The sequence below is a fragment of the Rhinolophus ferrumequinum genome, chromosome 28 (genome assembly GCF_004115265.2).
Source record: "Rhinolophus ferrumequinum isolate MPI-CBG mRhiFer1 chromosome 28, mRhiFer1_v1.p, whole genome shotgun sequence".
Taxonomy (NCBI): Eukaryota; Metazoa; Chordata; class Mammalia; order Chiroptera; family Rhinolophidae; genus Rhinolophus; species Rhinolophus ferrumequinum.
This window is the reverse complement of record NC_046311.1, coordinates 4940698-4966469: the sequence shown is the minus strand read 5'-3', so window position 1 is coordinate 4966469 and position 25772 is coordinate 4940698. Positions and strand designations below refer to the sequence as shown.

Below are 25772 nucleotides of genomic sequence, written 5' to 3'. Positions count from 1 at the left end.
TCAGATCAACTCACGTTGTACAGTATTTATGATCAAATAACCCTGATTTTCCTTAATAGTCACCCCAAATTGCATGCCAAAGGGAAGCCATAAAGTGCTTCCTTTAAGTGAAACGGTAAAAGTTCTGAACCTAAAAGGGAAAGGAAAAAAAAAAACGTGCAGATGAGGTTGCTAAGGTCTATGGCAAGAATGAATCCATCCAATCTTCCAAATTGTGAAGAAGGAAAAAGAAATTCATGCTAGTTTTGCTGTCACACCTCAAACTGTAAGAGTTACAGCCAGTGCGTTGATAAGGGTTAGTGAAGATGGAAAAGGCATTAGATTTGTGGATGGAAGACGTGAAAAGAAAATGTGTTTCCACTGACGGCAATGTGTTGTGCCAGAAAACATTGAGTCGAGGATTCCAGCAATGGACCCCCTGAGACAAGTGACACCAGGCCTTTTACTGCAAGGAAGGGGTGGTTACAGAGATTCGGGAACAGGTTTGGACTGGAAAATGTAAGGATTACTGGAGATGCTGCGTCTGCTGATGAGGAAGTGGATTAGGGCTCAGTAGTATCCACGGTTTCAGGCACCCACTGGGGGTCTTAGAACGTGTCCCCCAGAATAAGTGTGTCGGGGGGAACTACTGGATACCCAGAAGTGGAATCCCTGTATCATGGTAATTCTGTTTAATTTTTTTGAGGAACTCTCCACCGTTTCCCATAGTGGCTGGCTGCACCATTTTACATTCCGACCAGCACCCCACAGGGCTCCAACTTCTTCACATCCTCACCGACACTAGATATTTTGGGGTGCGGGGCGGGGTGTGGGTTGGTTGGCATCCTACTGGGTGTGAGGAGGTATCTCATTGTGGGTTTGATTTGCGTTTCCCTATTGATTAGTGAGATCGAGCGCCTGCACACGCTTATTGATACACATTTTCTAACTTTTTTACTATGTCTGTGTTTTTAAAATGTATTCCATCAGCGCAATTCTACATAGCATTACGTTGAACCACATGAAATTGCTGATATTCGACTGTTTCAGATAGTTCCACCTGCCGTAAATAATTTAGAAATTCACATACACGTTTTAGGAGTACGTGTGCAGCCGAGGTGGGAGACAGCTGAGCTGGAATTCAAAACCTGTCACTTCTACCTGAAGGCAGAGACAATCCTACCCCTGGAGCCCCAGGGCTCAGCACTCAGTGAATATGAATTAAGAAATGGCCCAGTCATTCTGAAGGAGGCAGGGAGGCAGGGAAGGAGGCTGTGATGGTTGGAGAGGAGTCACCATGTGAATACACAAAGGCCTTGAATTCAGGATGGGATTGGAAAGTCCCATGGGGCAGATGAAAAGAGGGTCTTGGAAACTGCACAGGAAGTAGAGGTGAGGTTTTTTTGACAACAGGAAATCAATAGGTTCTTGAGCAAAGAGCTTGTGACAAACAGTGCAAGAGACGAGGCTTTGGGAAACAACCTGTTACAATATGAAGGGCAGTTTTGAGAAGGGCGTGAAGATGGAGGTGGGAAGAAGACTGGGAGCCGTCTAGGAAAGTCACGAAGCAAAGGAGAAAAGCAGGGAAAGCTTAAAGCTGTAGATTTGGAGCCCAGCACAGAGCAGGCTCAGGGCCCGTGGGGACAAGAATTGGAGGGGAGGGTTATGTGCTGCCTGAGACCAAGGAAGCAAGTCGGGTGAAGGTGTGAACTATGGGGGGGGGACACACTGATGTGTGTGGATCACCAGGCTGTTCCTGCAGAGATGACAGAAACAGAAACCTCCAACTGGAGCTTTAGGGGGTTACTTTTTCAATGCCCATTCACTTTACGTAAAGTAATGGATATTTTGCTTCATCTCCTCCTAAATCAGGGTAACAATCGTTGACCCCGTTGAGATACAGGAAGTCCCCAAAGAGTCTGAGTTGAAGCAAAAGTTGCTCATTCAGGATCGGAACTGCAAAACAATCTCATACCTCAAATCTGAACCAACTGAACAACAAAGAGTAACGATGCCTCATCATTCAGACATATTTCAGTATCGGGTTTTATTTTTGAGGTCTGTTCACGTTGGCTGTCCGAGTTGGACGCCTTCTGGGTGAAAACACCATGGATCTCAGGAAATTCCTTTCCAAGCCTCAAATCTTTGTGACCACTGGGGACAATCAGGTCCCACGGCTCCGTGCTTATTCTGAATGGATCTGGGGTAGGAGCCAAGATGGGGGACTCTCGACTCAGGGGTGAATCTCACCATAGTGTATGATGGACGATCTCACGGGATGCTGATTCTATGTTTGCCCCCGTTGTAACTCATTTCATTTATTCACCAAATCTTGAGTGCTCCCTACGCGCCAGGCATCGTTCTAAGAGGGAGAGAGTAACCAACAGGAAATATACCAGGCTGGTGGCGTGGTCCCTCCAGGCCTGCTTGTCCCTTCCCAGAGCCTACTGAGGACAGACAGATGGCTGTTTCTGAGGCACCCTGAACCAATGAAGACCGTAAGGACCTCCTCACTCCTTCCTTGCCTTCCCACGCTGGGGTGGGGGCTAGTGCCCCTCGCATCTCAACCTCCTGTCCTTCCCAATGAATAGCCTCCATGTCCCAAGAGCCAGCTCCCTTTGCCCCATAAAAAACCTCAGAGTGTCAGACTGGTAGTGGCCCGGAAGCTGTGCGACATTCCCCAGGCTCCAATCCTGGGGATGTTTATTTTACAGGCGGAGGGTGAGAACGGAATGAGACATGTTGCAATCCACTCCCTCCAGCGTCAGCAGCGTCATCTGAGCGATGAGGTGGAGGACGGGCAAAGGGGGGACAGCCAAACATGTTGCCTGCCAGCTTTGTCAGTCCTGACTCACGCCACCGAGCTTCCCCATCGGCCGGCCGTGCAAAGAGATGGAGCAGCCAGCCCACGTGCTGGCTTCCTGCGCCTGACTTCACTTGAAAAGGAACCTGAAACTGAAACAGGGTCAGGATTCCCGACCTGAAGTCAGAGATGAGTCACTGCTCAGAGCAACTGCAGTAGCTGACAAGCAGCCACAGAGAGGCAGGCAGGCGCCCCATGCATTAGGAAGCAGGCAGGCAAGGATGGGAGCCGGGACGGGAGGTTCAATGCATGTCTCCAGGGTGGCGGGCCAGGGAAGGTGGCCTCCTGGTCCTGAGGCTGCCAGGCGTGACCAGAGTCCCTGGGACCGCCAGGCTGGGCGGGGTGACAAGAGGCCAACTTCCCTTTGCCAGGTGGCATCTGTGATAAAGGGCAGGGCAAAGAGTACAGGCTGGCTGGGTGGTGGCTGAAGAGGCTTGGGGCCTCGGTTGGCCCTCAGGTGATGGCTGTCCTACCACCTGCTCTCCAGCATATCTGAGCGTCCCAGCGAAACATGGCAAGCAGCATGGAGGTGGTGAGCATGGACTGTGAGATGGTGGGAGTCGGGCCCCACCAGGAGAGCGGCTTGGCTCGTTGCAGCCTCGTGGACATCAACGGAGACGTGCTCTATGACAAGTTCATCCGGCCGGAAGGGCAGATCACTAATTACAGAACCCGAGTCAGCGGGATCACACGCCAGCACATGGAGCAGGCCACCCCCTTCGCTGTGGCCAGGCTGGAGGTGAGTGAAGGACCATTTGCTAGCCAAGTCAGCGGGGTCTGCAGACACCCACACACACACATAACACACTTCCCTGGTGCCTTCCCCAGGTGCCAGATCTGTCACCTGTGTCCCCAGCAATGTAAGATTCCCTGCTACCCCTGTGTGGGGAGCACCAGAGTGGAGAGACACCTGTTGGTATCTGTATCACATCCCTGAGAAGGCTTGCTGTCATCGCGGCATCTGGTCCCCTTGCTGGTCTTATGACGGGGAAACGGAGTCCCACGTAATATCCCCTACACTGATTTGATGGATGGATTCCCCATTCTTTCCTCTACCCCAAGCTGTCCTGTGGGGGCGGGTCCTGGGCAGAGGCCGTTACTGGCTGGGCCCTTGGCAGGGGTCCCTCCTGGTCCTTGAGAACCAACCAGAGGCCCCTGGGCTGAGGGGAGAGCTTGATCCCAGACCTACTGCAGACCGTCCATCAGTCTGAGGCCCCAAGATCCCGCCCCCCGCCCCCCGTCTTTCCCTTGAGGTGGCTGTGGTCTCTTCTCTAGTTTAACTTTCTGTTTCTCTGAATTAACCAAATAGAAAGCAAACTCAGCCACTCTAAAGGTGGCACTCAGATTAGTCACTTCTGAGAAGGTTCAGAAGGGCAAGCAAACTCATTGGTTTCTAGGCTGGTGGGGCGTGGGGAAGTCCAAGAAGAACACAGAGAATCGGGATTTACCTCAACTCCCCTAACCGCATGTGCGCCAGTCTCCAGGTGCTAGAGATAAAGCCACAACCATAGGTATTATTTACTGAGCAAGGGCTGGATGCCCCCTAGCACTCGCACAACCTGCCAGGAGCTTTCTCAGGGGCTAAACCAGGTTTGAATCCCGGCTGGTTCCTTACCTGCTCAGTTACCTTGGGCAAGCTCCTCCACCTCTCTGTACCCAGTTTCTCAGTAGCAGTTTCACAGGATTACTGTGAGGACTGAGATGGCGCCTGGAGAGAGTGCCCATGGAAGTACTCAAAAGCTGTTAGCTACCATGATTGTTTGCCCTGCAATCCCATATTACAGATGAGGAAACTGAGGTTCGCCTGAACTAAGTGCATTGGTTGGCTATGGCCATTAACAAAGGACTGCAAACTAGGGGGCTTAAACCACAGAGGTGTATTATCTCATAGTACTGGAGGCCAGAAGTTCCATCAAGGTGTCAACAGGGTTGGTCCTTTCTGAGGGCTGAGGGTCCCTTCTGAGGGCTGAGGGAGAATCTGTTCCAGGCCTCTCCTAGCGTCCGGTGGCTGCTGACGATCTTTGGTATTCCTTGGCTTGTAGAGGTATCACTCCGATCTCTGCTTCATGTATCCATGGCATTCTACCTGCGTGTGTGTCTCAATGTGCCAATGTCCTCTTTTTACAAAGACACTCGTCATTTGGATTACGGGCCTCCCTCTACTCCAATATGACCACATCTTCACTAATTACATCTGCCAAGATCCTATTTCCAAATAAGTCACATTTTGAGGAACTAGGGGTTAGGATTTCGACCAGTGAATTTTGTGGACATGGGGCCGAGCGACCCAATTCAGCCCGTGACAGTAAGTAACTTGCCCGAGTTCAGATAACAGAATGGGGAAGGGATGGTCAGGATTCCAACTCAGGCTCAAAACCTCTAGAGCTGGGTGCCCAGTAAGGTGTGGCTGGTTGGGCTGCAGTGGGCTGTCAGTGTAAAGTACACACTGGAATTGACTAGAGCTTTCACGAAATACCTCTAATTTTTGGATCAACTACATGCTGAAATGGTAATATTTTGGATATGTTAGGTTAAATAAACCACATTAAGACTAATTAACCTATTCTTTTTAACTTTTACCATATGGCTATTCGATGATTGAAAATTACATGTGTAGCTCACGTGATATTTCTATTGGACAGCAGTGCACTAGAGGATCCTGGGGTGCCCTGGGGAGGGGGCACAGGACCTCACGGTGGTTCTGGAAAGCCTCCATGAGGCTGGTGGTATTTGCAAGGGGTGGGAGGAGTCTGTGTCTGCAACTCAGTGGGCCACCGGGAGCCACTGATGATTCTTGAGCAAGAGCAGGGCAGAATCAAAGCCAGTCTCAAGAAAACTAGAGTAGGGGGTGCTGTGAAGGAGAGATGGAAGTGAGGAAGAGATGACAGTGGGGAGGAGATTCAGAACCCCTAGGGAGCAGCCACAAGGGCCTGAGACACCTGGGGCAGACAGATGATTAGAAAGCAGGAAATGTGAGGACGGAGGAGACCAAAGCAGAGTCATTGAGAAGGGGAAGCAGCAGAAAGAGGAGGTGGGTCTGTCCAGGTCCCCACGGGACACTGCAAGGAGCTGCCCATATTCAAACTCCACCGAGCAGCCAGATGGAGAGCGCGACCCCTCCTTTCTCCTCCTCCCCAGCCTTCCTCCCCATCATAGTGGCGAAAGGGGCAGAAGAGCCTGGAGCTGGGGGACAGGAGGCAGCAAAGAAACGCTTCTCACATCCCTAGGCAATTCCCTGGACACCTCGGCGCTGGCCTGGGAAGCAGGACACCTCAGTGCTTATCCAGACGTGGTGTGCAAGTTTCTGTTTCTCAGTTGGAGGTTATGCCAGGCCCAGGGCTTCTCGTGCGTGGCATGGAGACCTGCCCAGAGTAGGCACTTAGCCATGCAGGGAGTGAGGCAGGGATCCGAAGACCAGGAGGCTCTTTGGAACCACAACTGGGGGGTCACACTTCCTGCTCTGTCCCTTACTGGTCTGTGTGACCTTCGGCAGGTTATGGGCCCTCTCTGAGCCGGTTTCCTCACCAGTGAAAGGGGAGTAGTGCTGCTTCTCCCTGCTCTTGTGCACATAGCCTGTAGCTCTAAGCACAGTGCCTGGTTCATGGCGGACGGTCACCAATGTGCCCGTGGAGAGAGAAGGGCAGAAACGCTGATGCATCAGAGTCCCTTTTCGGACTCCATCTAGAATTGCGATCTTAGACTCCAGCTCTCAGTTCTGCCTGCTGCCTACACTGCTGCCAGAGAAAGTTCCCCGGGCCTGGCTCATACCACAGCCTCCCAGCCCCCCGTTCAAATATCTCCCATGACTCCCCATGGCCCAAGATCCCCTTGGCCCATCATTCATAGTCTTCCAAGGCTCGACCTACCTACTTTTCCTGCCTTCTCTCACAGCTCAGCCGTCACCCACCTGTGCTTCAGCCAAACCCTTACTCTTCCTACCCCTAGAAATGCTACCACTGTGGAGAGCCCAGGCCAGAGGAGTCCTTTATAGTGTCCCCACCCCACTGCCCCAAGGGGACCCCCCAGTGGGAGTCTCTCACCCTCCGTACTGTCACACAGGAGTCCTGGCACCTGCATGAACAAAGCTACCTCTGCCCTCCGCAGGCCTTTGCTGGGGAGATGCAGTCATACACGCACAGTACAGGGGGACGAGCGTGCACACAGTCTTTGAACTGGACGTGGGTCCTATCCAGCTCTGCCCCCGACGGCTGTGTCCTCCAGCTTGTGGCTAAACCTCTCTGTACCCTTCCGGAGGACCCTCTGCACAGCTGGCGTGATGGCAGAAGCACAGCACCGTGACCCGGCGCTGTTCTAAGCACTTTTCATGCATTTTCACGCACCACTGCCTTTGTCCCGACCACAAGGCAGGGAAGTAGTTCACGCATATCATCACTCCATTTTACAGATGAGCAAACTGAGGCCCAGGGCTAAGCAAATGGCTGTCATTTGTTTTTAGGAACAAGGACACTGAGGCAGCATGACCCCACTCACCACCCGTAGTGTTTTAATCCCAAAGACAGAGACCAGGCTCATGGGCCCCAGGATATGCTGGGGTCCTCCAAAGGGCAGAAGCCTCTCAGCCATTGATCAGACCCTGCAAGGCCAGGTGACACTTAGGTGAGTCTAGGATGCACCAGGCATTGACTTCATGCTGGTATCTTTCAAAGGCCACCCACCTACCTGTCTCTTCCTCCCATGGGACTGGTGAGTGGGTCCCGTCTGTGGAGAGCCCTCCACCATGGCAGTTAGGAGGGCTGGGGAGCCCCTGAGCCCCAGGGGGCACTGCTGCCATGGGGGCACTGAGACAATGAGCGGGCCCACTCCAGCCCTTCTCTCTTTTTTATTTTTGGTAATGTGGTTCCATTACTTTTATAATGTAAAGTCATTGCCTGATATCTTCTGATACCTCTAGGTCTGACCATCATCTAGAGCAATGGTTCTTCAAGTTTGGGGGGGATTTTGTTCCCCCAGGGACATTTAGCAACATCTGGAGCCGTAAGTGGGCAGGGGGCCTGCTAGTGACATCAGGACAGCCACTCCACCACCACACACACATCCAGGAAGTATCAGGCGTGCCAAGGCTGAGAAACTCTGGTCTAAAGAGAGCCCACAAGTCAAACTGTCAGCACAAGAGGGAACCCATGAGGAGACAGAGGTCCAGAGAGGGGCAGCGACTTGCCTAAGGACACACAGCAATCTGGGATAAAACTTAGTGCTCAGATTCAGGGCTCTCACCTGGCAGGTTAGTGCTCTTCTTTGTTTTTCCTTTTTCTAACAGTAATTTTTAATGACTTGCATCTCACTTCTGTAATTTAATGCTCTTTTGATGTTAACCAAGTATGGTGAATAGTATCGACCCCACAATGGAGACTGGGAAGGTAATTGCATTTTCAGTTTGCAAACAAGGAAACTGAATCCCATGAAGCATCGTGGCTTAGAGGGAGACACAGACAGAGGGAAGCCACAGCAGCTTGTGAACAGGGAGCTATTCCATCTGTAACGAGCGCAGCAGTCCTTGCCACGGTTGGAAAGCCTGACAGGGCTGCACCACCGGGCAGGTGTCTCTGGGGCTCAGCCAGATGCAGAAGGATGACCTCGTCACTCAGGTCCCCCCAGGGTCAGCTGCCCTGTGGGAAGCAGGCACAAGCTGGGAGCAGGGGAAAGGACAGAGGGGGACCGGGGCCATTCCTGAACATGACAGTAAGGGACCTGGGCCTCCACAAGGACAGTATTTAGACTCCCTTACAGCCACCTTTCCTGGCGGCCAAGAAAGAATGCATGGATACATCAACCAATGAAAGGATGGATGGATGAATACATAATGGGAGCAGCAGGTTCTAAACTGCTCAACAAGTTTCAGCGCAGAGATTTCCAAACTCGTCACATGCAGAGAATACCCTGGGACCCTGGCGATTATGCTTCAATAGGTCTGGAGTAGGGCCCGGCCCTCTGGATTTTTAACAAGGGCCCCAGGTGACTTTTTTGATCAGGCACATCTTGGGAATACTTAGAACTAGAGTGAAACACAGTGGAAAGAGTATACAGGCAGACCCCGGCACCGAGGCCTGTCACTTCCTGCTGTGTGACATGGGTACACACTGTTCTGTGGCCCCCTTTCCCTGTTGGTAAAACGGTAGGATGATCCCCGCCTTCCAGGGTCTGTATTCCTGGTTCAAGAAACGTTCATTGAGTTCTGAGGTGGGCCCAGCTGTGCTCTCTGATCTGAAACTAATAATGCTAATATAGTCTCTAGATTACCAGGAGGTGCTGGTAAGAACAACTATAATAACAAGAAGTGCGTTGGGTGATCCAGACAGCGGATCTCCGCTCTCAGCTCACCAGCTGTGTGACCTGGGCAAGCCCCTTAACCTCTCTGATCCCCAGCCCCTTCCTCTGTAAAACAGAACTGAGAATACTCTTGTGGAGTCCTCATGAAGTGAGGAAAGTACCTGACCCAGTGCCAGCATGATGAAGGCAGATAGATAAATGTCCCTTGCCCTGTCCCGTCTCTAGTTCTTCCCAGGATTTTGAGAGTCACCACCTGCATGTGACACATCTGCCTCATGATGCTGAGTCAGGGCAGGTCCAGCAGCCAGCAAGTCACACAGTCTTGAGGTCCCGCCAGCGCCATGGCGCCTCCCCACCCCTCCTTGGGCTGGAGAGGTCCCCCCTCCCCTCCCCAGCCCTGCCTCAGAAAGCCAGGGGAGCCCTGGCTGCCTCACCTCCAGGCCTTCACCTTACAACAGGGGAACTGAAGCCCAGAGTCAGTGTTTAACCTCCCCGAGGCCACACAGCAAGTCCCAGGGGCCTTTCCCTGCCCTTCCCGAGGACTCTGTCCTCAAGGGTTGTTGGCATCTCGCCACGAAATAGACCGTTCTCCTCTTTTCCCTACTTCCTCGTCTTTCTCTGCATCTCCACCCCCTCTTATTCTATTTGTCTCAGGAGGACTCCTGTAGTGCTAAATGTAGGCCCCCCACACACAGACCCCTGGGCTCGGGAAGCGATGAGTACCCCAGGAATCCACCCCATGATGACCTGGCCCTCTTAGGTCTGGGACCACAGCGGCTGTCTCTAGAATGGTAGATAGTTCCCTCGGTGCTGTGTGTGAGCTGGGCCTGAGCCAGCTCCTCGCTGGGGAAAACAGGCCACATTGTTTGGAAACATAAAGGATGTCAGCAAGAGAAGACACGTGACCGCAGCCGCGGGGACGTACCCATCCCCCACCGCGTGTGCTTTCCCCTCCCTGCGTGCCAGCTGGTGCCCTTTCCTCCACTCACAGGATTCCCCCGGAGCCACTGCTCTGAGGTCATGTGCCCTCACCACTCAGGGGGACACCAGTGTGAGAAGCACTGGTGTCTCACGAGCTGTCCCCAGTCCCTGTGCTAAGCATGGGTTCTGTCCAGAGGACGTCCCACAAAATCACAAGAACGGCAGGGCAGGCCGGTGACATTGCCTGTTGATGGATGGACAGACCCTGCCTCCAGGGCTGTGACTCGCACGAGTCACTTCACCTCACTGAGCCTCAGCTTTCTCTTCTGTAAAATGGTCACAATGACCCATGGTGAGCATATCGAAGGCCCATGAAGTTACAGGAAGCCACTAGAGGCAGAAGCAGGACACGGAAAGGTGTTAGCCATCCAGAAGGTTCCTCCCTGGTCCAGAGACTACAGTCCTTGGCTGGGCACAGAGGAAGAGAGGCAGGCTGACCAAGAGCTGTCCAAAGGGGGGCCTGAGACAGCCATGAGCTACCCCTGCAGCTTCCCCAAGTCTGTTTCAGGCCCTTTGCCCCCCAAGTCTAATGGCAGCCAAGGTAAAGAAAGGGGATTAGCCTGTGTGGCCAGAGACAAGCTCTCTGTAAGGCCGCCATGGGAGAGGAGGAGAGAATGGAGGGGGAACCAGGCTGCGGGCACTATCAGGGTTGCCCCCTGCAGCCTGGCCACTAGGCTGCCAGGCACAGAGCAGACCTGCCTGCTGTTTCTGCAAAGCGCAGTGGTAGCAAGTAGCACCGGAACCCACCCCTTGGCTTTAAAGGCTGGCTCTCCTATGGGCGGACTGTCCCCGTTAGCTAATGGTGCCAACAAGTCACCCCAAAACCTAGAGGTTCAAACAAATGTCCATATGTATTTCACTGACGCACCTGCATCTGGGCAGGGCTGGGCGGACGGGGACAGCTGGTCAGCTGAGGCATCCTGCAGGCCGGCGGCTGGAATCACCAGAAGCTTCCCTCAACCACCTGTCTGGTGTCCGGCACTGGGGCACCTCATGCCCGTCTATCTCCATGTGCCCTGTCCAGTATGGTGACTCGGGGGTAGCTCAGGGATCCAGGGGTACCGGCTCCATAGAGAAGGCAGAAGTCACACAGGCCAGCCAGCCCATGTGCAAGGCGTGGGGAATCACACTCCGTTTATTGTGACAGGAGTGTCAAGAAACCTGCACACTTCTATTTAAAATCATCTGAGTAACTGGGCAAATTACTCCACTTCTTGGTGCGCCAGTTGTTTCGTTTGTAAAATTCAGTTCCATCCAGACCCCCTTTCCCTCACATCTGTATTAGCTTTCTGTGGCTGCAGTACCATTATAAACTCGATGGTGTATAAAACCACGCTAGTTTACCATCAGACAGTTCTGTGGTTCAGAAGTCCGACATGGGTGTCCCTGGGCTGCAATCTCGGTGTGGACAGGGCTGTGTTCCTTCTGGACGCTCTGAGAGTCAACCCATGTCGCCTCCGACCCTCATTCCAGACTCATGGCCCCCTCCACCTTCTTCAAAGCCAGCAGCCATGTGTCAAGTCTTGGCATTGCATCGCTCTGACCTCCACTTATCAGGACTCTCGGGATCATACTGGGCCTACCTGGATAACCCAGAAAATCCCTATTTTAAGGTCAAAAGATTAGCAACCTAAATAGTCCACCTGCAACTTTAATTTCCTGTTGCCATATAACCTGTTCACAAATTCTGGGGATTAGGGCCTGGGCATCTTTAGGAGATTATTATTCTGCCTGCCGCAGTAGGGTTGTTGAAAGGATTAAATGACATAATACGCAAAACATACTTAGGTGAGTGGCTGGCATATGGGACATGGTCAGTAAGTGCTAGCCATTGTGGAAAGGAAAAGCTCGATTTTTTTTCCTTCCTATGTAAGGAGAAAGCCCCGTTCTTCCCTACTACGCCTTTCTTTCCTGTGTATCCCCTTTACTTTAACAGACACTTCACTTCTGACACTTGTGGGCACCAATTGTGTGTAGGACTTCCCCACACCAATGAGTAATTCTCAGACACCAGCTGGGTGTCCGCCCATTCAGTTCAATCCTGACACTTTCTACCTGGAGATGTGAAGGGCTCAGCCCCACAAGACTGCCCCCTACACACACACACACACACACACACACACACCACCAGTCACAAGCCCAGGTGGTGACCTGTCCTCCTGACCAATCTGCTCCAGATCAGAGGTTCCAAAGCCGCCCTCTTCGGGATTGATTAATTTGCTAGAGCGGCTCCCAGAACTCAGGGAAACACATCTGCCAGTTTATTAAAGGACATAGTAAAGGATACAGAAGGAAGAGGAGCGTAGGGCAGGTAGGTGAGAAGCGGCGTGGAGCTTCCATGCGCTGTCTGGGGGCCACTCTCCCAGAACCTCCACGTGTTCACTAACCCAGAAGCTCTCCAAACCCTGTACTTGGGGGATTTTATGGGGTTCCATCGCGTAGGCACGATCGATCATTAGCTCTCTTTTCAGCCCTTCTCCCTTCTCATGGAGGCGGGACTGAAAAAACCAAGCTTCCAAGTTTGGCTTGGTCTTTCCAGCGACCAGCGCCTATCGAGGAGCCCACCTGAGTCACCTCATTAGAACAAAAGACACCCCTATCACCCCAGAAATTCCAAGGCTTTCAGGAGCTCTGAGTCAGGAACTGGGGGCAGAGACCGGTATCTATTTTTCCACTATCTCACACAGTGCTATTCCACATCGAAACCACTGAAGGAATCGGGATGGGCCTAAACTATTAAACGTGAGGAGGGACTTGGTCCCATGTTCTCATTTTGTGGATGATATGTTTGAAGCTCAGAGAGGGATGGTGATTTGCCCAAGGTCACACAGCAAGTCGCAGAGGGGCTGCTCCCTACCAGCTCCATGACAGCACCAAGTTGCCCCAGACCCACCCGAGGACCTGGGTGATGTGTGGGGTGCGTGTCTTCCTGGCCAGATCCTGCAGCTCCTGAAGGGCAAGCTGGTGGTGGGTCATGACCTGAAACACGACTTTAAGGCGCTGAACGAGAACATGAGTGGCTACAACATCTACGACACAGCCACCGACTGGCTGCTGTGGCATGAAGCCAAGCTGTCCTACTGCAGGCGCGTCTCCCTCCGGGTGCTCAGCGAGCGGCTCCTTGGGTGGAGTATCCAGGTGAGGACCGTCCTCCCTTCCCAGGCTGGGAACCAAAAAGCCGGCCTCAGGAAAGCCCAGGCAGGGCCTCACGAGGAGGGTCTGCTCTGGGGGCCTGGGCCTCCCCTCCAAGACTCTAACCCCACCCCCACCCCTGCCTCCCTGCTGCCCAAGTGGCTCCAGAGTCAATATTTGGACCCAAGCATGCACTGTGTCCCCCCGAGTTCTGAGCGGCTGTGAGGGGGGCAGTGTCTTTGTTAGGGTTGCAGGTCAGCTGATATTTATTACACGCCTACTCTGAGCCAGCCTAGACCAGATGCCGGGGACACCGGTGGCCAAGGCCCTGACCTGGAGGAACTCATTTTTGGGGAGGTGGCTCCAAACTGGCACCTCAGCACAGGCTGTGGGGAGTGTCTGACGGAGAGACGGGCAAGTGTCCTGGGGACAGGGATGAAAGATGGGTGGCGGGGCCAGATCTGAATGGAGTCCGACGGGTGAGTGTTAGCAGAGCGGGGCAGGAGAGGGTTGCGGGAGCGGACATGACGAGCCCCAGCTCCTCGGCTGGGAGCAGGAAGCACACAGGGAGCAGGGGAAGCGCCTGAGTTTGGGCCCCTCTGTTAGCCTTGAGGCATCAAGGACAGAATGGCCAGCACGGGATTCACTGAGTAACACCTTCTCAACTGACTGGGCAAGGGGCACTTTAGAAACACCTTGTGAACACATTCCTCGGTGCCCAGCAGGGCCGTTAGAGCTGCTTCCACCCTCTCTGTCCGCCAGCACACAGCGGTGCCCCCATCCGTCAGTAAGCGCCTTGAGGGCACAGCCTGGTTGTCAGGATGCTGGGTGTTGTGCCACGCCTGGGCCTTAGCGTCCTGGACCCAGGACTAACGGGGAAGCCAGGCCTGCTCTGGCCCCTGGCCCACCTTGGGGCCCTGGAAGAGGGGGTGTGAGCAGGGAAGGCTGGGATCACACGGGGCCTCTCCAGGTCTCACTCTGTACCTGTGTCTGCAGAACAGCTGGTCCGGACACAGCTCCGTGGAAGATGCCAGAGCAGCAATGAAGCTCTATCAGATCTCCCAGCAAATTCGCGCCCGCTGAGGGCTGCCCACCGGGCGGTGTCGGCTCCGTTCCGCCCCTTCCCCAGGGACCAAAGACGCTCATCTCCTCAGGACAGCAACTTCCTCACTTTTGGATAATGTATCTTTAGTAGTAAAATGGCTCTAAATTTTCTCTACTCTGTCATCAGTCCTCTCCTTGTGTTTTCCGTTCTTCTCTCTGAGCCGGGTAATGGGGAACGGGGCCCAGTCTGTGTGGCGCTGAGAGGGCGACCAAGGATTGAGGCGTAATGGGGGCACAAGTGTCAATTTCCTTAATATCTTGAATCCTGTGGGTCCAAGAAGAAGCTCCAGGAATCTAGGTGGCATGTGACTTAATCAATAAGGCCTGCCTCTGCCTGCCTTTTCCAGTTGCTTTTATGCGTGGAGCAGTGGCCCTATTTATGGGGGGTGGCACCCAACTCAGAGGTCCATTCATCCTATCTCGATATTGGTGCCATAGCAATGGTGAGATTTGAAGCAAAGGTACAGAAAGTGTGATGGGTGCCACCTCTGGTGACCTTCAGGGAGTCACTCCTCCTCTTATTTGTAAACTGAGGAAGCAGACCTAGTGGACTCTAGAGTCAGAGACAACTAGGTTAGAGTCCTACTTCTGCCACTGAGTAGCTGTGTGATGTAGGACAAGTTACTTAAGCTCTCTGGGCCTCAGTTTCTGCATCTGTAAAACAGGGAATTCTAACAATTCATAGGATTCTCAGGAGATGCTGCATACAAAGACCCTATGACAGCTCAAACACCCACTAAATGTCAATAACAGGTAGGTAGTTTCTGGACCACCTGAGGGGTCAGGGGACCCCTCACTCTGCTGGGAGACCCTGCCCTCTAAGGGAGAGGGTAGTATACAGGGAGAAGGGTCCAAACCAAGGCGCTGACTGCTCATTAGCTACAGAGTTATTTTAACCCCTGCCTGGGTCCCACTTCAGCTCCACTACACAGGAATCGCTGGGGTTTTAAGGACATTTGAACCGGTGCGTTTTGAGCAGCCCCAGTACCCAAGCGGTGTTGTCACACTTGACATTGTATCAGCATCACCTGGAGGGCGCTGGGATGGAGCCCCGGCATCTGAATTCCTACCAAGTTGCCCGTCAATGCTAACACAGCTCGTAGCCCAGGAGCAGGATTTGAGACGCACTGGCTAAGCGTCACTGGTTGTAGTGGGCAGCACTGGCCTAAAGGCTGAGGGCCACCAGGCTGGACTCCTGTTGCTTGGGTCAGCCTCGCCCCCTGCTGTCTCCCTTCGCTGCCTGCCATGCAGACAGGACACAGATGAGACACTCGAGGTAAGGTTGAGCACACAGGGGTTCAAATCCAGGGCCGTCAAACCCCAAACTCGAGTGCTTTTCAACGGCAGTCGCCCGTTCGCACCCTGACCTCTGGGAACCTGGAGGACTCCCTCCCACATCCGGGAGGGTGGGGAGGTGTACCTTGAGCTTTCAGGGTTCTCTCTCCTGCCCTCTGCTGTTGCATGATTTTTATGAGCCTTCAAAGCGGCCGGGTGTGGCTGCCTTGTCTGGCTACGACTGGCCACGAGATGGTGCCCCAGGCTCTCCAATTCCCAGAATGTTCTTTCCGCGGCCTTAGGCTTCCTTGAAAGGAGATATGAACTGGGATTCCCAAAGGAAAAGCATTCCCAGAGGAAATATAACCTGACTTCCTGCTTCTGGCTGTGGTGCTTAGATGCCCCAGAGGAGGAAAACCTGGGGAGGCAGCCACCCCACCTCCCAGACAAAAGCCAAGGTGACGGCCAGGACCCAGAAAACAGCATGTGCTGTTGACTCCGACCCCACTCACGGACTGCTGCACAGTGTTTACTGTGGTGTGAAAAACAGTCACGTGAAAAACACAGACGTTGAGTGCGGCAGAGAAAGCACCAGCTTTACAGTCCGGCCGACCTGGCTTGAGTTTCTCACTTCTGAGAGGCTCAGTGTTCCCATCCATCAAATGGGCTGAGAGCAGGATTGAGATCTCATACGCAGGGTGCCCAGTAAGGATCCATAGACAGCACCCACCACTACTGATCATAATAAAAACACAGAGCTGCCTCTGGGCTCCCCTCTAGACTCCTGACCTAGCTGGGTCCTGACACAATTGGTGTCGGTGTCTGCAAATATTGGGTTTATTCCATGAGGTTGTAAAGGATGGAGGAAGGGAAGATGATGTTTGTGGCTGCTTTGTGACCAGTTCTGTCACCCCCAGCAGACCCGCCCCTGGTGGCCTGGAGCACCAGTTCAGAAAGCATACCTGGTCAACCCCCAGGAGCCCTGCTGTTGCCTAGTGGCTGAACTCTCCCCTGGGCAACTTCAGCCTCAGTCTCCTCATCTCTAGAATGGGAATATTTGTCCCAACTCCCATAGTTATTGTGGCAACAAATGGGACCAGGGAAGTGAGACCACTCTGAAATCTGCCCCCCTCCATAGGCATCAGGTAGAATCTCATTCCCCATGCCCTCCTGGTCTTGCGCCCTCAGTTCTGAAAAGGGCCAGTCAGGGTCCACCCGAGATACACAGGGAGAAATTGAAGCTGGGGTGCTTATCATCCCCTTGCCTTCCTGTCTCTTCTTTCCAAGCCCTTTAGCTGCCCCACTTGGCTTCCCCAGATTAGGTCCCCTTTTTCACCCAATCCTACCCCACCTTCCTTTAGACCTACTGCTGCTGGATGCTTCCCTGGGCCGCCCTTTTGGACCAGGGAGGAGTGCACTTTCTCACTTTGTCCCTTTTGTCTCGATTCTCAGTGCACCTGCCTAGGTGCCCTTCCCGGGCCGTAGACACCTTGGGGGGCTGGCTCTGCTCCAGGGCAGGAAAGCAGGTGAATGACTACGCTGCCCTGGGTGGTGCCTCCCTAGAGACCATGGCAGACGCCGGCCCCATGGCAGCGTGAGGAGCGGGGAAGAGGAGTGTGCAGTGGTGGTCGTCTCTAGCCCCACAGGAGCCCTGTCTGCATCCCATGTGGTCTCACCTGAGCCCGTGGGAAGGTACCATCTTCCCCTTCCCCAAGGGGGCCCACAGGGTGAACCTAAAGAGGGCGAAGGGTGCGTGTGTCAGGGCCTGTGCTCCAAGGCTCACAGACAGCAATGCTTATGGGGCCAGTCCCGGAAATCAATGAGTGACCCAGGTCTGGCGCGCCGTGCGGAACTGGGAGCACATGTCCCCAGTGCACTGGGCAGGTGGCAGTCAGCACCAGCTGGCTGTGGCTGTGCAGAAACACTGGCCACTGGGAACATCTTCAGGGCTGTGTCTGGCCCACGGGCCACCAGTTTGAGACCGAAGCTCTAGTCTACCTCCCTCCTGACCCCTTTCAACTGAGGGCCATCTACTCTCACCCTGGATGTGTCCGATGACAGAGAATTCACTGTCACAAGTCACAAAAGCACTCCTCGGAGGGTTGGGGTCCCTGATTTATACACACAGGGCTCCCATCCAGGACAAATAGGCTCCCACTCTGACATGGTGACCTGTCACCCATCTTCAGATCATTTCATGACTCTCATCTCGACCCCAAGTCTTAGACATTCCAGGTTAAATGTCCCCAATTTCTTCAATTTTTTCCCCTCACAGGGAGTCGCTCTCCATTTTCTCTCTGCCCCACCACCCACCCCAAGGCCCTGGCCTCCCCATCCCTTCTTTCCCTACTTCCTCTAAGCCCCATCCAGGGCTCAGTTGAACCAAGGAAATGAGCAGTGTCCTCCAGCCCAGGGCTGGCTTTGGAAAGACATGTGCGGTCATGCGGCCCTGGCAGAATGGACTAAGGCACGGAGGAAGGGATCACTTCCTGCCCCCTAACCCAGAAAGCATCAAGGAGATTTTGAGGGTGGCTGGAAATGACAGTCTAAACATAGCCTGGCCTGAGCATACCTGAGTCACCTCTGATTCAGAGCAGTTGATTGGAAAGGTCGCCTGCCCGTCAAACGCCTAGCCTCCCCCGCCCCGCCCAGCCTGAATAGGAAAGTGCTTTTCTATTCAGGGACACGATTCTCTAACCTGACCTGCTAACTGTCTTTAGGACATCCCAAGTCCTGCTCCCTCTTGCCCCCCACCCCATTGGAAGGCCGTTGTTCCTGAGGGTCAGGAGCCAGTCTAGTCTGCTTCCCAGAGTGGTAACGAATGCTGCCCGCTTCCTGCCCAGTATGCACGGGCTGGGCCTGGCTCCGCGGCCAAGAAGCTTACTCACTTGTGGAACAATTTCTCCTCTATATGGAAAGAACATATGCTTTTCCTGCTGGAGAAAGAGAGGGTTTTGAGTAGCTTTGCTGAGACGTGAAGGAGAAAGCAAACACTGGCCTGGCCCCAGCAGCCTGATTTCCAGCAATGTGCTGTGTGCTTCGTGGCAGAACCGCCGGACTCTGTTCCCAGGTGCAAGGCGAGCCCTAGGGAACGCTGGTCCAGACATCAGCTTTAGGACACTGAGCTGGTCCCTCGCTCAGGCTGGGTGTTCTCATCTCTTCATTTTCCTGTTCCATCCCCCAGTGCTTAGGGTCCACAACCTTGATGGCTTAAAACTAACCAAAGTTTTATGTTCTTACAGTTCTGGAGGCCAGATGTCTGTGACCAAGGTGTCAGCAGGGCCACACTCCCTCTGCAGGCACCGAGGAAGAGTCTGTCCCTGGCCTCTTCTAGCTTCTGGTAGCTGCTGGCATTCCGTGGTGTTCCACGGCGTGTGGCAGCATCTCTGCCATCTCTGCCTCCATCTTCACACAGCCTTCTCCTTAGGGAGTGGTGGTCTATTATCTCCTGCCACCTCTCTTTTATAAGGATACGGGTAACGGCATTCAGGGACCATCCAGATAGTTCAGGATTAGCTTCTTGTCTCGAAATCTTTAACTTACTCATATCTTCTAAGGTCTTTTTCCCAAGTAAGGTACTACCCACAGGTTATAGGGCTTTCACATGGATATGTTTGGGGGGGATATTTTTTAGCCTACCAGAGGAAGGGATTGCATTTAAGGAAACAGGAAGTTTTGGACTATTCCCCCCGAGGAAACTCAGAAAGGAAACAACAACAAGAGTAGAAAAGGGATTGCTGAATAACAGTAAAACTGACTTGAATCAACCAAACATGAATTTTGTGTGAGTGTGTGGACTTTGTCAGCAAAGCTGGGAGGCTCAATTTTGTGTCACACATCTTATTTTCTGTGACTCCCTTATCACTTTGATTAGCACAAAACCACAAATGAAACATTGATATAGATTGTATAGGTTTTAGGTGTGGCAGGGAATAAAAAGATATCGCGAAAGATACTTTGGGCAAATGACAATCAAGTAAAATGGGAGCTACAAATTTAAATTACGTCCCACAGAACGTGCGATAACACACATCGTAAGGGACAAAGAGATATTTTGCAAATTGGTAACAAGGAACAAAAAGAAGATGTAACAAACACAAACATAATATGCACCTAATAATATAGCCTTGGAACATATAAAGCAAGGCAGCCCGCTGGAACTTTCTGGAAGACAGAAATGTTTTATACCTGCACTGTCCAACACAAGAGCTACTAACCACGTGTGTCTATTGAGCACTTGAAATGTGGCTTGTGCAACTGAGGGATTGAGTTTTTCATTCTATTTAATTTTAAATAATAAAAACTGAAAGAGCCACGTGTGGCTACTAGCGACTATACTGGACCACGCAGAAAAAAAAACAACTGAAAGAATTATGAGGGAAAATCAATAAAGCGATGACCATAGTTGGAAATATCAATGCACGCCTCTCCGAATTGGGTTGATGAAGCAAGAAATAACAACACTGGGGTTGCAGTGACAGGATTCTCCACAATAGTAACCTTTATCATCCTTGTTTTTATGTCCTGTTTTGAACCCCCACAAGTTGCGCTGCTGAATAACAAACAGGCATATTCTACTATTTGCTTAACTGATTTCATCCACTGTCATCATGATTCATGTATTATCATGCGTATTAAAAAATATTTTCCTCTTTGGAACTCTGGGTCAATATTAGGATATTCCTTTGGACGCGAGTCAATAAACAATAAATTGCCTTCCTCAAACTTTTCGTCTGCGTTCCTTTGACCCTGGGCTCCTCTCAAGCTACTGCCATCTCTCTCCTTCCCCAAGCTAATATTTGCCCCAAGAGAAGCCTATATTGACTATTTCTTCTGCTTCTCCCTCTCCAACGCACTGGCTTCTGTCCTAAGGACGTCTCTGAAACAGCTCTACCCAGGCTCTCAGTGGCCTTCAAATGGTCAAATCCAATGGACTTTTCAGCGCTTATCTTATGTGACATTTCTGTAGCATCGAACAATGCTGCCCTCACCCTCCTGGAACTCTCTCTTCTAGGATTATTTTTTTCTATGACATGAGCCTTTCCTGATTCTTTCCAGCTCACTGCCTACTTTGCAGATTTCTCTTTTGCCTGCCACTTAAAAATCAGTATTTCCTCAGCCCTCCCTTTTCAGTCATCTCTGCCTCTCACTCTGCCTCATCTCCCCGGGAAATTTTACTTACATCCATAACCCCCTTGGATCACTAGCCTCTTTCTTAAACTCTAAACTTATCCCACTGGACTATCCCCAGGCACTTCAAACGCCACGTGTCCCAAAATTCTACCCAGCCTCTTCATTCCCATTTACCTTCTCCAAGTATTTCTATCTTGGTTTCATCACCCTTCCATCCATCCAGTCTCTTAAGCCAGAAACCAGGGCTTTCCTTGGCTCCTCTTTCTTTCTCTCTCTCACGTCCCATAGCCAATCATTCTCCAAATCCTAAAGATGCCATTTTCCAAATATCTCTTGCCTTTATGCTCATCTTCATTGACTTAATGCATGATCTCGTCATCACTCTCCTGGATTATTTATATTTTCTTGCACTGGCCCCTCACCTAGTCTTGCTTGCCTTCACCCCTTATTTCACACTAACTTCCTAAAAGGCAAACACTTGTCATTCTCCTGCTCACGATCAAATCTAGTGGATATTTGTTGCACGGTATTAATTTCGCCTTCCTTTGGAAATAACACTTCAATATTTCTTTGAGACCTACCCCTTCCCTATGGTATGCAGACCTGATGGGATTATAAGACAGGAGTTCCTGGCCTTCCCAAGCCGGACCAGTTGGTCTCCGTATCCAAGAGCTTTGAATTTTGTGTGGAACGATTCCAGGATGCAAGAATGTTGCTCGCATATTCCAGCAACAGCAGAACTCTGACAAATCAGAAGTTCTCATCACCTCGATTCTTGGCACTTTTCGGTTCCTATTCTTTTCCAAGCGCGATTCATGAGCCTTCCCCCCCACCGCCCCAGTTCTGTGAGTTACCGGATAGTCTTCAGATAAATCCCTTTTCTGCTGAAATTAGCCAAAATCTGTTTGTGGTGCTTACACCTAGGAAGCCTGTTCCCAAATTCAAACCCCTTAATAAGGCAGGCTAGGCCCCTCAGTAAGTGGCCTCCGCCTTCTTCTCCGGCATCCCCTCCAGATATGGTCCCCCTGCACCCCTCACTCCAGCCTGCAGAATAACATGCCTAACGTACTACCTATAACATGCCTAACTACACCCCGGAAAGTCCTCCTCCTTTAACCACCAGCTTGTGGTTCTTCTGTGAAGCCTCCCCTGCCACCCCCAGGCCCTCACCTTCCAGGGCCCCTAGTGTACCCCACTGTCTCATGTTAGACTGAAACAGCCTCTTACATGTCTAACCTGCCCCCGAACACAGCCTGGCACACAGTAGTACTGCACTCAATAAATGCCACTCGAAGCCTCAGTTTCCTCATCTAGACAATGGAGATAATACCGTGTTTCCCCAAAAATAAGACCTAGCCGGACAATCAGCTCTAAGGCGTCTTTGGAGTAAAAATTAATATAAGACCCAGTATTATATTATATTATATTATATTATATTATATTATATTATATTATATCATATCATATCATATTATATTATATTATATCATATCAGATAGACCAGGTATTATATTATAGTAAAATAAGACCCAGGCGTATACTAATTTTTGCTCCAAAAGACGCATTAGAGGTGATGGTCTGGCTCGCTCTTATTTTCGGGGAAACACGGTAGCATCTAATTGTAGATGCCCAGGTTCTTGGTTCTCACCAGCAGAAAACATCTGTAACAACTTAAGCAGACAACAACTCTACTAGAAGGATTCTGTGTAACCTGGAGAAATGTCAGAGAGGGAGCAAGCTCAGAACCCGGGCCGGAAGGAGGGGTGCTGGGCAGCCAGGGCAGGGCCAAATGGAGGCTGTCCCCGGCACCACGGCCATCGGCCATCGGCCATCGGCAGTGCACACAGGACGTCACTGCCGGCTCCGGCAGAATGAATTCCGATCTGACCTTGTATCCATAGGGGTGTGTCCAGGCCCCATACGGAGGGGCAGGTCAAACATTTATCTGGCCTTTTAAGCTTCTTATGGAGAGTGAGGCCCAGTCTTTCCCCAAGACTCACACTATGCAGTCGTCCTCAAATACGGGGGTGGGGGGAGCTCAGGTGTTCGATGGTTCCTCCCCCATGAAGATGTTCACCACACAATGCCACTCGGTTAGGAGGATTAAATGAGATAACGGGCGACCCAGTGATTCGCAAACACTTCCCCTAAAGGCAGAAGGGATAGAATGTATCCCGATGAGGAGGTCCAGCCTGGCGCTCAGGCTGTAAGCTTGTGTTATATTCATTCAACAGGCACCTGCCCTGTGCCAGGCTCTCTTCTTAGTACCAGGAATCCATCAGTGAACAAAAGACACAACACTCCTACTTGCTGGATCTATATTCTAGTGTTTCTCTCTGAAGCCTTGTGTTTTCTGTGGAAGTGAGTACAGAGGTTTTGCATTCTATTTTATAATGGGACCATAATAATACCCTCATAACATATCAGGGCTTGTTTCAATACAGAAGCAACGGTGCCCCATTAATGGGCTGGCAGATGTCCTGCCCTGTTTGCTTAAAGATACAGGAAACTGTCTTTAGGTGCCTATATTTAAGCACGTTCTAGTTGACACCAAGAACAAAGCTTAAACCAAGTATGTGGGAAGGAAGAAGAAAAAGCTGGGGTTCTGGGCCCAGTGGGAGAGGGGCAGTCGAGGAGAGAGATGATGGGGAACCCGGGGCCCTGCCAGCCTCTTGCCAGGGTCCAGAAACAGAATATTCTGGTTGTCCCTCCTTCTGCCTGAGGCACCAGAAAGAACCACATGCTCTTTCTTTCAAGGGGTTCATGTAAAGAGCAATTGCAGACTGACAACAAGAGCTCTATTGGGGGGGCAGTAGTTCTGGGCTAGTGCACAGCTGGTCCCTGGCTCAGCATGGACCATTATGGTCATCAGGTGGCCTGGGGGATTGCTGGCAGCCACGGGCAGCCGGGAACCCATGGGGCAGGTAGGCTGCAGCCGGGACAAGGGGAGTGACCTCCCTTGGCAGTAGTACTGAGAGTGGCATGGCCCTCAGGTGTATCAGAGACAGAGGTAGGATGGAAAGGAGGTCCAGCAGGATCCGCCCACCCCGTGAACAGCCTGGATGCCCAGATGGGTGGTTTTCAAGGGCTTCGTTGTCTAAAGAAACTCACTCTCCTTCCCGGACGAACCACTGCAGAGATTAATGAAAAACAGATGCTGGCTGCAGTGGGGGTGGGAAGATGGGGTTGAACTGAGCTTTCCCCCTACCTCCCCAGCCCCGGTCAGAAGGAGACCCAGCCTGGCTACAGAAGAGGCCCTCCGATTACAGCTCACATGTTTTGTCAGCTAAAAATGGGTCCACAAGGACCTGGGCGGTAGTGAGGTAACACATAACTCTGCATACCAGGCACTGCTCTAAATCCATTTGTTCCTCCCTGCAGTCCTGTGAACTCTGTACTTATCTCCATTTTCATAGGCACAGAGAGGTTAAGTAACTGGCCCAAGATCACACAGACAGTAAGTGACAAAGCTGGAATGTGAACCCAAACATTTGGGTTCAGGATCTTAAACCCTACCTGGCATTGACCTTATACCCAAGAGGGAGGGGGTAGCCAATATTTTTTTCAGCACCAACTGTCTGACTATCTCTTTTTCACTTTATTTTCAAAGATATTACTATTGCCATTTTATAGATTATGAAACTGAGGCTCAGACAGTGCACCATGTAACTTGTGCAAGGTCTTATCGTTACTCCATGACAGAACCTGGACTTGAATACCGATCCTCAAAATTTGAATACAAAATCCTCATTGCAAAGCTTGGCACATAATAGTACCTCAATAAACACTGAGCCCCTTTCCTCTTCTTTGAGTCCAGGAGTCATCTGTACTCATGTCTGTCCTGGTCTGGCTGTAGTGCCCCACTGAGGGGTCCTGCAGCAGTGCCCCCCGTCTCAGCCAGTCCACTTCCTGTTGGCGAGCCAGCCAGAAAAAGCCAGAGAGAGCGTGGAGACCTGAGACAGGGGCTGATTGGAGCCTTGCTGCCCTCCCCTTGGCCCACCCACCTCCCTACAGGGACCTTCGGACAGGAGCCAGCAGCACAGACAAGGGCCGCATGGATCGGCAGCCGGCGGCTGGCCCCTGGGGCGGGCAGCCAGGTACCCGCGACCACAGGAGAGAAGGGCCCCTCTTCTCTCCACTCAAAGGTGGATTGAGGAAGGCTGGCTCCATGATTTTTCCAAGAAGCTTGTCTAGGGCCAGAGAATGGGAACATCTGTGCTGTGGGCTCTGTTCTGGACCCAGCTCAGGCCACAGTCTGGGGCTGGCGTCAGCTGGAGACAGCCCTGCGTGGGGGAGGCTCTGGCCTGCTGGCCCACGGGTGGGGCCCTCTGGCTGGCTGGCTGGCTGATGAGGGCAGCCGCTGGAGTTCTGCCCCGTAGAGAAGGAGCCCATGCCAGGAAGGGGAGCGAGGCAAGGCCTGAGGCTTGGGTGCCAGTGGCCTTCTCCATCAACTGTTTGTACTGAAGAGCTGGAGGAGTCCCTGGTCACCCAGAAGGTGAGCCCAGGGGCCACAGCTCTCCCTCCCCAGGCCCCTGGACCCCGGGTGCCTCCTTCCCTCCTCTGCCTTTCAACATGGGCATTTTGGGGCATCTCTTAGTTCCACCAGCCTGTTCACCACAACTACAAGGGAATGTAGACATCACCTGGCCAACTAATTCTTCCCCTGACCCTTTGCTCCCACTTGGTATACTTTTTAAATTTAAATTTCATTATCTTGAAAAGCTAATACAGGTACATGGTTCAAAGTCAAAATGCTATAAAAAGCTATCCATTGAGAAATCTTGTTTCTCCCTGTGGCTCCCCCACCCTCTCCGCTTTCTCCCCAGTACCAGGTAACTTCTCTACTAGATTCATAAGTGTCCTTCCAATGCCTCTTGATACAAATCAAGTATATGTGTGTGTGTGTGTGTGTGTGTGTGTGTGTGTATTTTATTCCCTCCCCCTTTAATTACATTATAAATAACATACTATACATCGTTCTGTATCTTACTGTTTTTACTTAATATATCCTGGAGAT

At 52.0% G+C, this 25772-nt stretch overlaps 1 protein-coding gene across 3 annotated transcripts; it reads left to right on the top strand.

The window, feature by feature from the left end:
* Positions 1-2906: 2906 nt before the first annotated feature.
* On the top strand, positions 2907-14470 carry ISG20 (interferon stimulated exonuclease gene 20). 3 transcript variants are annotated; one of them, XM_033100382.1, is made up of 4 exons: positions 2907-3057; positions 3330-3581; positions 13049-13249; positions 14245-14470. In XM_033100382.1, exons 2-4 carry the CDS (start codon positions 3354-3356, stop codon positions 14422-14424), a joined length of 609 nt encoding a protein of 202 aa, XP_032956273.1. In that variant the 5' UTR covers positions 2907-3057; positions 3330-3353; the 3' UTR covers positions 14425-14470. The 3 variants fall into 3 exon arrangements, with proteins under 3 accessions (XP_032956273.1, XP_032956272.1, XP_032956274.1); XM_033100381.1 differs by lacking the exon at positions 2907-3057 and having other exon boundaries at positions 3208-3581; XM_033100383.1 differs by lacking the exon at positions 2907-3057 and having other exon boundaries at positions 3213-3581; positions 14240-14462.
* Positions 14471-25772: the final 11302 nt, after the last annotated feature.